Source organism: Notechis scutatus, chromosome Z (genome assembly GCF_049901735.1).
Source record: "Notechis scutatus isolate UNSWTSFEM ecotype Mainland chromosome Z, rNotScu1.2, whole genome shotgun sequence".
Lineage (NCBI taxonomy): Eukaryota > Metazoa > Chordata > Lepidosauria > Squamata > Elapidae > Notechis > Notechis scutatus.
In genome coordinates this window covers 92,159,503-92,172,701 of record NC_142025.1, presented here as the reverse complement: position 1 = coordinate 92,172,701, position 13,199 = coordinate 92,159,503, and the positions used below count along the sequence as shown (strand labels likewise).

The following is a 13,199-nucleotide window of genomic DNA, read 5'->3' as shown; positions in this document are numbered from 1 at the left end:
CAATCTCTCTGAACAGGAAGTAGTTTCTAATTCCCAAATTGTCCTTTTCAAAAAAATTCTCAACCTTTTTAAAGTGCAGGGACACATTCAAAACTGAATACAGATCTTAAAATGGGGGGTGCCCAATGTGGAATAAAGTGGAAATACTACTTTATAGATTTGGAAACTATGCTTTTGTTGATGTAGCCTAAAATTGGTCTTAATGTTTCTGCAGCCAGATCTATTGAGTCGTGTTTGGTTTCTAATGAACATAGATATATAATATTATTTCAGTCTTTGAAAGATTGAAATATTATTTCAGTCTTCTAGGAAGAGAATCTCAAATACGGTGATCTAGTATGATGAATGAATTTGCATAACCCACCACATGAATAAAACTAATGATTTCATGTGGGTTAGGACTGGGCAAAAATAAAAATACTATTTAAAAAATAACTCATGTATCAAAACAGTGCTAGAACCTCAGAACTTAGAAATATGTCTGATTGGAAATTTAAAACTGTTTTTTTTTTTTTAATGGCCAGGATAAATTTGCTTATCTTTGAAACCCAAAGCAAGCATATTGTCAAGTAAAATAACATATTTTGATATTATTTTTTCATGAGACAAAATGCAAATATAGGCAAAAACTTAATTTCCATACTGATTTTAGCTGGCATGTGGATCAGAATGAATATTGATTTTGTTATAACCTACTCTCTCCCCACTTTGTTATTTTTACTCAAGAAAGTCCAAAAAAAGAATAGAAATGAATGGGTTTTTTTTTCCCTGAGCTATTGCGATCATAAGAAAAATCCAACTTCCTTTAAATCACCTGCTGTTAAAAAACTAAAGCTTGCAAACAACTAAAGCCTTTAAATTGGGTTTGGCATTCTTTCCCCATGTAGTTCCACTGCCATAAAGCCATTGCCTGGTCATCTATTTCCTTTAGACTCTGATACTTGAAAATCTCATCCCCTGTTCTTGCATCTCCCTCTTCCCTGTAGTCTGATAGCTACCTCCCTTCCTCATTCATAATTCCATAATTCATAATTCGATAGACCTGCTGAAGGAATAATTATTCTTCCTTAAAAAGTCAAACGTGGTGGGGGTTGGGGGGTGGGAAAAGAAAAACCACAAACAAACAAAAACATATTAGTCTTTATACAGGCTCTGGAAATATAATATTGGTTTGTTTGTTTTGTTTTTTGCTTAGCAAAATTTTGCATTGAAGTGGTAAGCCGGCTCATAAAAAACTGCTGAGAAGGCATTCTCTCAGGAACCTTCCAAACTTGCAACTCCTCAAGGTTTTTGACAAATACTTTGAGACATTGTTCTAGAGCTTTATATCATCAGCAGATTTGATAAGCATTACCTCTTTCCTCAACCAAATGACTAACAAAAATCATTGAAACGCAGGATTGAATCTTGTTACACTTCACTCCTACCTGAGTTCAGTCGTTCATTTTCAAGCAGATTTTCTTATGTTAGAGCATGATCGTTGATTGAGCTATATATCTACTTATGACAGTTATACTTAAGTAGCTGCTAATCAGAACATCATGAGCTATTTTACGTACTCCATTGCTGAAATATATTACAAACTATGTTGCATATGCACCTTTGCTATAATCTACTAATGAAGAGTAGGATATAGTTAATCTGGCAAAAGCAATTATTAATAAACCCCATGTATTTGCCATATTTTTTTCAAGGTGCTCACATATATTGTCTGTTTTACAGAATTTTTTAATAAACTATTTCATAAAATTATACTCTGGTTAAAAAAAAGGTTAGGAAAATTCATTTAAGCTTTTTCTTCTCCAAGATGTATCTTTGTTTTTAGGGGACATTTTATTTAATTTATAAAGAATTGTAATATGGAGAGAGGAAGCTTTTTATTCAGAACTTTAAAAAAAACACCCTATTAGATAGATTAGAAGACCATAATGTAAGATTTTGCTTTAAAAAAGAGGCAATAGGAATATTTTGGGGAAATAAAAAGAAAGCCCACTTTGAAAAATCACATTACTGGGAAAATTATGTGCATCCAGACAAGATCAAAATTAGAACATTTCACTTAAACTGTATGCAAATTCTAGAATTTGACAAATTGTTTGGGAAAGAAGGCAATCTCAAGAGACTAGAAACGTGCTTGGACAACTGCTTTTCAAAATTATAATCAATTCAGATTAAGAAATTCTTACTAATGTTAGTGCACTATATCTCTCAGCTAAAATTATGTCCTGTTGAAGTTAATAAAGGAGCAAAACATCAAATCTTATGAGGTAAAGGTATGTATCTCTCTCTGTGTGTGTGTGGATAGGTAGCCTGGTACCTGTTTCCCAGGGTTTCTTAGAGAGGCCAACACCACCAGGCCAATTCCCCCATTCCATTGGACTGTCAGAATGATTAGTGCCATCAGACTCCTGAAAACACCAATTCTCTATGCAGGAAGACTAAACATGACTAAAAACACAATTTCAATTGTTTTACATTTTCATCTGCATCTAGAAGTCACTTCTTACATGACTGCAGCCTGCCCTGATGCCTACTGAAGCAAATTGACATGTTATCCTTGGGGGAAGTTACCATGTGATTCTACACTTATAGGAATTGGGATATAACTGCAATGAAACACTCAGTAAGACTCACAAAATATTAAGAAAATGGAAACAAGAGGCAGTTTTATTATGGCAATTATTCAATTTACAAGCCTACCTCCTTGGTTTGGCTGTGGGACAAATCATTGTAATAATATGTAATAAGAATATTTCCCAACCAAGAAACCCCCTACATTCTGTTGTTTTGTCTTCATGGTACTCTAAAAAATATGACCATAATAAAACAAAATATGACCATAATAATAAAACAAAATATGACCATACTGTACCATTCCATACAAATTAAGAGAAAAATGCAATGTAGATAGAATTTAGCATGTGGTATGAACCTAGCCACCATGAAATTTTGTTGTGCAAGTTTATTTCTTGCTAATATTACTACTATAGCCATCATTATTTCTATGATCTCTTATATGTGGAATAGTCTCATAGCAGTCTATTCTTATTGAGAAATTCTGCATATAACTTAGTGATAATATACTGCAATCATGAATATTACTGTCACTATTAAAAATAAGTAATGTTTCATAAGGTGGATATAGTAAGATTTAATTTCAGTGGATCAGCATTTCAAGGGTTTGAATATTCAACATGCGCCCTTGCGTTTACATCTTCAGAGGCCGTTCTGCAGGTGCCTGGCTATCTTTCTCAAAATCAGATGGAAATTTGGGCGGGACAAGATCTTCCTCTGTGTTTCATAAACTACCAGGTCAAGCTTGTTCATTAACAAGAGGAAGTGTATAATCAAGATGTTAATTCTGTGAGGCTTTGTGAATCTGAGAATTGCAAAATTTGGATGTTTCTTCTGTTTTGCTCCAGCTCTGCTGACCACATTAGTGAAACGGAGGTATGAGAATAAGAGAGAGGCAGAAGAAGAAGAAAAACAACCACACAGTTAATCCCATGCAGCTCTACTAAATGAACGGTTGTGGGCATGTGCATCTTCCTTTAAAATTTGCTTTTAAGGACTTTATTCTAATTTTTGTTTGCTTTTCCCAATCTAGAAAGTTCAGAGAGAAGGCACATCAGAACTGAAATGGGGACTGAGCGGGCCCTTGTCCTGGACCGCTTAGCAAGCAATGTTGCCAAACGAAAACGTTCCATGCCACAGAAATTTATTGGTAAGGATTTTTTTAATGGACTCTCTTTTGGGTATAGCCATTAAAAGTAATGGAAATATGACACTGTTCTTCTTATGAACGAATTCATAAACTTGCATTTGTTAGATACTATATTTCTTTCTTCCCTCTTTACCATTACATGAATGGATTTATGCTTATCCATGGCTTATATAGACCAGCCCCTGAAATATACAGTGTAGAGGTTTCTGTGTGATAGATGACTCTTTCAAACCACAAAGCCTCCAGGAGAATATTAGACTGAGAATTGTCACTGATTTCAAAGTATGTCAACCAATCAAGGCAGCCACAATACAAAAAGCTGTATAAACAGCAGACCCTGTTACCAAAGTATATGTAGATACTACAAAGCCAATAATTCTCTCTCCTTTCTCTTATATTGGGGAGGGGGAGGTAGAGAGGCAGTCTTTCTTCCTCCATGAAATAGGCCTTATAATAAATACTTTTAGCAAAAGTGGTTTTAGCTGACTACCTTTCATTGATAAATATTTATTCAACAGCTCAGCAATAAGTCTTTTGAAATATGGAATAAACTGCTACAAGAGTAAAACATCTCATTCCTTATCATTGTCAGAGAGCAAGATGAAGCAGTGTTAGAAGTAAATGCAGAGACATTCTGTTGTGTTGATTAAGAATCATTTTCTTCTATTTACTAATTAGATCAATTGAATATTGAATCAGTAGTGAATTTTTTAAAATAAATATTATGATTGTTAGATCAGATCGGTTGTTTGTACAATAGAATGGAAAGTTCAGGTGCCTACATGCACAATCATGTAATATTCCTTTTAATTCCTATCTTCTCATATACTATTTTTTAAAAATAATTTATTAATTAGAATGATTGTTTATAATAAAATAATATCACTGTCAATATTAATACTGGCTTTTAAAAAATTACATTTATTTTAATGCAGTTTATTTTAGGCATCTGATAATTATATTGAGAGAATTTTTTAAAAAGTATGATTTGTTGAATTGTAACTGAAAGAATTTATTAAAAAAGAAAAAACTAACTGAAGAAACAGATTTTTTTTAATTTCTAGGATTTATAGTATTTTCTAAGAATTTTATATTATAAATATGAAGTAAATTGAACATACAATTAATACTAACCAGACTATGAGAGAAAAATATTTTTAATTATGCAAATCAAATATATTTCTCAACTGGAAAAATTGGGTGGTTGTTACCCAACTTATAGGAGGCCTATTAAATTATCTCAGCATGGAATTCAGTACAATATTAAAGGGTTTGGCCATTTTTGGGGTAGTTTTTGGTAGCAATTTCATTTAAATTTTGAAGATTAATAAAAACTCACTGAATCGCAAGCATAAATCTTCTAGTGTTTGAAATTAATGCCTTAATGTAAATCTTTAAGCAATAGCCCTTAGAACTAGATCGATTTTTCTATCTTTAATCTCTGACTTTGTGTATCATTCTATTTCCATTCAGAATAGAAAGAAACATTGTTTTCTTAAGATACAAACATGTCTAAACCAATATGACATCTTTTTCTTCCATGCTTCCCTGCCCCCAAATTAAACCCACCACAATTGTATAAACAGATCTACAATACTATGTATTTATCTAAAGATCTTACAGCTTTCATTCCTTTTTACTGTTTCTGCCCTTGTCATTGAACAAAAATAAAGTTGAACTAATATTTTTCCTCTGACTTTGCAAAAGTGGAGGGGGAACACTTGTTCACTTTAACTGCAAAGACCTCCCTCAGTCATTTACATCAAAAGCCATGCAAAATTGTTTGGTAGTGCCATATATTAAACTCAAAAACTGGTTCTGTGTAAGAATTCGTTGATCAGAGTGTATTTGCAGTGACACAGATTTTCTGCTGTGTAAGCTTCATTGTCAATATTGGAGATGAATCCAAAATGTTAGGGTTGCAGAAAGAGCAGATTATTTTTGCTTGTGCTTGGAGAACTAAGAAAATTCAAAGTTTGATTCAACAATAATGGTAGTAATGCTCTATACTTAATAACTCTTCCTCCAGCAGTAGTCAATAAATCAAAGCATTTGGAGGTAGAATACTAAGCCAAGGGAAGGTAAAATCCTCGATCTGCTATGAACTTCATGTTGTGAGAATAAAATACAGAGCACCAATGCATCCCACCCTAATCTCCTTGAAGAACAATAGGTGCATGGAATGGGTGCAGGAATGCTGTATTTTAAACCAATGATAATGTGTATTCTACTGTGGCAGACTACAAGTATATAGCCTATAAAGTACTATAGATAATCTTCAGCTTACAAGAGTTCATTTAGTGACTATTTAAAGTTTCAATGATACTGAAAAAGGTGACTTATGAACATTTTTCACACTTAAGACCTTTGCAGCATCCCCATGATCATATGATCAAAATTCAGATGCTTAGCAACTGAAACATTGCAGTCATGTGATGCTAAATTTGCTGTCTTCTGACAAGCAAAGTCAATGGGGAAGCCAAATTTACTTAGCAACCATGTCACTAACTTATCAACTGCAGTGATTCACTTAACAACTGAGGCAAGAAAGATTGTAAAATGGAGCACAACTCACTTAACAAATGTCTCACTTAACAACATAAATTATGGGCTCAATTATGATTGTAAGTCAGGAACTACCTGTACTGTGTACCTCTCTAGCTGGCCTGTTGTCACCTGAATGCTAAAGCAACATGATTCCTGGCTTTTTATTGAATAAATTTTAATTTATATCTGATTGCATTATTTTTCTTTTATTGTATCATTTTCTTTCATATTTAATAACACAATTGTCATGCTGTTCAGATCCAGAAGATAAAGAAGAACATATACTGACCTAAACATTGTTAGTTATCTTCTTTATTGAGCAGAAGTATCAAAAATCTGTTTAATGGAATCTAATCTGGTGAATAACTATGAAAGGAAGATCATTTTAAACCTGTTCTCTATTTTTCCCCTGTGCCTATCAGCATATGCTGGTACTTACAAACATCAAACTTTTGATTCACAGTCAGGATGAAAACAAGATTAGATATCTGTAAAGATTATGGAGCCAACTTCCTTCTTGGTATAATTATGCTAGAGATTTTCATAAAATAAGATAAAGGCTAATATAAATTAATATAAAGTGAGAAAAAGAAAAGAAGAAAGAAATCAAGGACAAAGCTAAGAAAGGAAGAATAAAACAGAAAAGTCTGAAAATAAATCATACAAAGAAGTAGCTTCTGATTTACTTCACAGCAGTTATAAGTATAACAATATGAATTTACCACTTACTCTATGATTGCAACGTAGCTCTCTTCTTTCTGTAATTTATTCTGTCTAATCATCAAAACTATAAATCACAAATTTGTTTTTTTCTCTTTCATGCAAGAAAGTCTATAAGAGGTTTCCAGTTAGCAATAAACATAACTATTGTCTTTCCTCTGATCAAATAAATGAATTTGTTCATCCCAGCCACTTCCATCATCTTCTCCATCCATTCTTCCCTTGTGGCTGGTATCAAATGTTTTCATTTATGTGCATACAATAATATCGCTGCAATTCTAATGTATCAAACCAAAGTTCTATGACATTTTCCCCAAGGGTTTATCCATCAATCCTGAAAGAAAAATCCATTGTCTCAACTGTATATTAATGTTTAAAAATCATATGAATTAGTATATATATCTAAAGCCAGAATTTTCTAGCTTTTTTACAGGTCCACCAAAAATGTAAAAAATCTTTTCTTTTTGTTCACATTTCCAATATAGATTTGGAATACCTTTAAACATTCTAGACAATTTATCTGGTGATATATACTAATGGTACATCATTTTATAAAAATCTTCTTTAAGATTGTAACATAATGTTAATTTCAATTGTTTCAGCCATATATTTTCCATTGCTACAGTTGCATATTATAAGTTATAACCCAAAAATTAAGGCTACTTTATCAGGCATTTTTTCACTTGTTCTTCTGTTTCAAGTTTTAATAAAAAATTTATACATTTTAGCAATTACATATACACAATTCTATTTCAAACTTACAATGTTCAAAATCAAGAACATTTTTATTTACTTTAAATTTTTCTAAAAATTGCAAAGAAGGAAACTATTGAAATCTATATTCCTTTGCCACCAGCTCTTTTCTTGATTTTATATTATATTTCTCTTGTCTAGTTTCTAGTATCTTGTGATAAGTTAGCCATTTGGGTTTGCCTATTATTTCCTGCTTATAAAATGCCTCTTGTGCTGAAAGTCACAAAGGTGTTTTCAGGCGCAACCGGAATGTCCATATTCCATATTCTCAAAATTGTGTATCTAATATAATAGTTTTAAAAATCCCCATTAATCTTGACTTTATCATGTCACAAATATCCTTGATGCTCAAATCTTAAATTGTGTACTTCTGTTTTTTAACAACACCCACTCTTCATCCAGACCAAAAGCAAACTAAGAAATACAATCCCAAATCAGGTCTGCCCAATCCTCTTTCTTTTGCATCTTATAATACTTTATATTTAACTCTGGTTTTCCCCCCCCTTCCCACCCAAATGTAGACATATCCTTCTGACACTGTTTAAATGGTGCCTTAGTTATCAAAGTAGGTATTGTCTGACATGAAAACATCATTCTAAGCAAAACATTCATTTTTATCATAGTTTTTTTTCCAGAAACAATTTTAATTTCCCAAATCTTAACATATCTTTTTAATTTCATTTCATGTCTTAACATAATTATTTTGAAATAACATACAATCATATTTGATATAATGACACCCAGATATTTTGCCTTAAAACCTGCTAGTGCATCAAATAATTTTAATCTATCCGTTAATATTTCAGTTCTCTTTAAAGGATCTTTCAGAACCAGTATCAAATTACTACAAAAGCCCTTAACTTTTAAGTTTCTTTTAAAATCTTCATTTCCAGAATTCTCTCATCTTGTCTATTTAGTATTTCAAGAACCTAAATAAATAAGAGAAGAGACAGTGGGCATCCTTCTCTTGTTCTTTTTTGTATTTCACATGGTTTTGTTAGCTCTCCATTAACAATTATTTGTGCTTTCTGTGATGTATAAATAATATTATAAAGTTCTCCCCAGAATACATATCTTTTAAAACCTTGAACAAAGAAGCCCAATTCAAATTGTCAAAAACCTTCTCTACATCTATGAAAATCAATGCAGCTTTTTCTTTTGCATTATGTTGCTCTAAATATCCAGCACATTTATAACATTTAATTGTCTTTTAGATTTTAAAAAAATCTACACTGGTCTTCATAAATAAATCTTTACAAATTATTTTAGGTTTATTGCCTATAATGATTATGAACATCTTGTAGTAATTATTCAGTTATGATACTGGCATATAGTTTCTTGTTCAAATCAGATTTTTGTCCCTATTTAGCTATTAGTGTTATACTGGTTTCTTTCCCAGTTTCGAAGATTCTCCCTCCCAGTAAGATAAAATTCACAATGTTTTGTAAAGGTTATGAAAGTTCATCCTCAAAACATAAGAACCTGGCAATCCATTTGGTCTAGGCACCTTTTCTGGTTTGTTTGTTTGTTTGTTTAATTGGTATCTTAAGCACTTTCTCTTATTGTTATAGATTCATTCATAATTTGTTTCTGCTCCTCTGTAATCCCTGATAAATTTTATTTCTTTAGATATTCATCTCTTTTCTTTAGTAAGATATCACTTTTTTTGTATAAATTGGAATATTATTGATGGGGTGTTTTTTGTATGGCCACATTGTCCATTATAGTTGTATCTCCCTCTTACCATTTCATTCATTCGCTCATTCATTTAGTTTCTAACTCAACCAAGTGACTCATTTTCTTTTTCTTTTTTTTTTGTATTTTATATGCTAGCCATCTTCCTGCTTTACTTGCAAATTCAGTCCTATTTTGCTTTACGTAGTTAATTTTAATTTCCATTTTTCTTGCTGTTACTGTAACAGCTTAATTTGTTGAGAAATTCTTATCTTTAGAAATTTCTTTCATTTGTCTTTTCCCCATTCTTTCTTTCATCCAAAATAGCTTGTGTTTTTCTCTTGGCTCTTCTTTTTAAGTATACTATTGCGTTGTATAAAAGAATCTCTAAAAACAGTTTTACCTGAATGTCAAACCATATTTAAATGAGTGCCTTTACCTACATTATTTTTGAAAAACTTATTTTAATTTCTTTTCACAATCCTTTGCTAGTGTTTCATTCTGCAGCAACATTTCATTCAGTCTCCATCTAAAAGAATTGGATTTTCTTTTATAAACCAAATTCACAAGATTATAATCCTAAAAGATGTTTGCTAATAATTCTACATCATAAACCTCTGTAACCAAGTTCTTTGAAATCCAAATTAGGTCCATTCTTGAAACAGAATTTTTGAATTACTGTTCTTCTGTCTCCATATATCAACTCACCCTAAATTGTCCATCAAATCAAAGAAAACTTTGAAAAGTTCCACATAGGATTGATTATGTGCTACCAAGTTGGTATCAACTTCTTGGCTTTCTTCAAGACTGTCTCTATTCTGATTTTTCAAGTCTTCTGTCAGTGCATCAATTGTCCTGTAATTGAGTCAATCCATCTTGCTACTTGTACTCATCTTCTCTTTCATTTCTTTCTCTTTCTTTCCACTTTTCCAAGCACAATTGACTTCTCCAGAGATCTAGGCCTTTGTATAATGTTTCCAAAATATACTTGTTTGAGATTCGTAAGTTGTGCCTTGCATTAGAACAAGAGTTGATTTCTTCAGTGCATTGCTTTTTGTTTTATTTTGTTTTCTTGGCTATCCATGGTATTCTCAGAAATCTTGCCCAACACCATAGTTCAAAAGTATCAATACTTCTTCTATTCTGTTTAGTTAATGTCCAACCTTTACTTCCCTAGAATGTCACAGGAAAAACAATTTCCTGCTTCATTCTAATCTTTGTAAGCATTGTCACATCATCATGATTTTTTTCTAAGAACGTAACTATTCTGCTGATTCCATCTTCAGAAGTTAAAGCTGCAGTTTCATTTTCATTTCACTCCACTCTTTCTCTGACCTCTTGAGTGCCTAGATATATTGCTGTTTAGTAGGAGTACTATATTCATTTTGGCACTACTATTTTGCAACTTTTATTATTTGGGACTTAAATCATTTTGGGGGGGAGGGAGGGCTTTTCTTTGAGCTGGTCATATGTAGGTCTGTCAACCAATTTTCTGCAATAATTTGCTAAATGTACAAGCTGATTCTCTTGGAAAACAGTCAGACTGTCAGGTAATTCAAAACATACAAACTAATATCTGCATTGGGTAAGTTAGAAAAGATTATAAAGATATATGTCTCCGGGAATGTTAAAAAAATGCTGTTAATAGTTGGAGTCAGAATTGGTTTGTTAAGGAAAAATGTCAGTCTGACCATTTTTCATGACAGATTAATCCCTTAACTTGGTAGAAAATGCAATGTTAAAGGGAAAACTGATATTGTTAGGTGATACAGGCATTGAGCATTGTCTTTAGCAAAAGCAAAACCTCTCATTACATTCTTATGAACAAGATAGATAAACATGAGCTAGAGGTTCTGCAGTTCTGCAGTGCAGAAGATTTAGATGAAAAGCTCACACAAAGAATACTAATAAATGATTATTCATTGGAAGGAGCATACTGAGTGAGCTCTGACCTTGGATACTTGCTATGAAACATTATTATACATGGCCTATTGGATGGAATGGAAACTTTTTAAATTGATAGATGACATTAAGTAGTGATTGGCTAAACATTTTAGAAGGGGAAAAAAAACCACAAATAAAATAACACTGACAATCTTGAACATTTAACTGCATCTAACAGATGATGCATCAGAGGAAACATCAAATATATAGATCCATGACTGGGGAAATCATATTTCATCACCATGCCTATCAGAATGATCTAGGGTTCTTAATACATTACCAGCTAATTGGACTAATGCTATTTTGGATTGCATTGAAAAAAGCATTACACCTGTGTGATGGGAAATAATACACAGTTATTACCTTGCAGTTCTGTTCCAGAACTGGGCACCAGACATTAAATGGAATTCAGAGAAACGAAAATGTGTTCAGAAGGCAACACACATGATGATGGATCTAGAAACAGTAGCATATGAATTTTTTTTTAAAAAAAGAAACTGTACTTATAATTTGCAAAGAGAAGATTAAGGGAAAGAGAGGGAGAGAGGGAGGGAGGGAGGAGAGCGCACGCACACGTTATGTAAGAGGAGGTGAATTTATCAGGGTTTTAAAAATTATTTTCTTGCACCGTACAGCTAGGGTAGACTTTTTTGTATGTTCAATGTTAGTCCTATATTATGTGTGGGTTATTTTTCCCCCCCTCTTTTTTGTACACAATTTTTTGTTGTTGTTACTGTTGGGTGTATGTTTTTCTGTTTTCTTTGTTTTGCATTTTATTCCTGTTGATAAAACATCATCATCATCATCATCATCATCACGTAACCATTATCTATCCACTGTAGGATGAAGGCCTCTTCCTTATGTTTCCAACCAGTCCTGAGCTTTCTTTTGTCAATCAGGCCTGCAATACTTGCAGATGTCATCAATCCAGCCTGTTTATATATTTTTTTTAAAAAAGATAACAGGCTAGAAAGCAAGAGACTATAAGTTCAAGTCCTGCCTTTACCATGAAAGCCCGCCGAATGACTTTGGGCCAGTGATTCTCTCTCTGCCTAACTCATCTCACAGGGTTGTTGCAGTGAGGAAAATAGAAGGAAGAAGATGTGTCAAATACGTTTGCTGTCTTAGTTTATTTGTGAAAATAACAAATGTGGGATGTTTTTAAAATCAAAACCCTACTGTTTTTCCTTTAAATCACATTATTAATCATACATTAAAAATGATTGAATACATTAATCATGTACTTAGTCATTTTTAAGTACAAGAGAAAAAAATTGTTAAAAGAAAATGTTGATTTTCTATCTAGGTATTTGTTTAAGAAAGAGAGAATTAGATATAAAGATGTATACAAAATAGTCCAGAGAGTAAATTATCAATTTAGTAAAATGGTTCTGGTCTACTCTAGAATAATCTGCGGATTACATGATACATCTCTATTAGCAGCCAAAAATGATATATTTTAGAACTTCAAACAGAAGTTCAAACAGAACAGACTATCTTAAAAATCAGGATAGTGATTTTTTTTCTTTTTACTATGCTTATGCCTTTTATGTTACATCTCTGGAGAGCATTGAAAAATATTTCAAACTTTAGGATGACACCTGTTCCTGGGGCAAATAAGTAGGGTCCAGCTACTTATTTCTGCTGAGTCTTATTTGAGTGCAGTGGTATACCTATTTATTCCTTTTTAAACCCATGGCTAAAATCCTCACTGGCACAGTTTAATCATCAGACAAAACTTAGTTTCCCGAATAAACTAAGAAAACATTGACACAGATAGCTTCACCTGGGACAAACCATCTTCTTTGCCAATGCAGAATCCCACTGCAATATTACC

General features: G+C 32.4%; 1 protein-coding gene across 1 annotated transcript in view; it reads left to right on the top strand.

The window, feature by feature from the left end:
• IKZF3 (IKAROS family zinc finger 3) overlaps positions 1–13,199 on the top strand; it is a 49,183-nt gene that overhangs the window by 29,703 nt on the left and 6,281 nt on the right. The window contains exon 7 of the mRNA XM_087948176.1: positions 3,608–3,724. Within this exon, the coding sequence (XP_087804302.1) occupies positions 3,608–3,724 (117 nt within the window). The remainder of the gene's footprint in view (positions 1–3,607; positions 3,725–13,199) is intronic.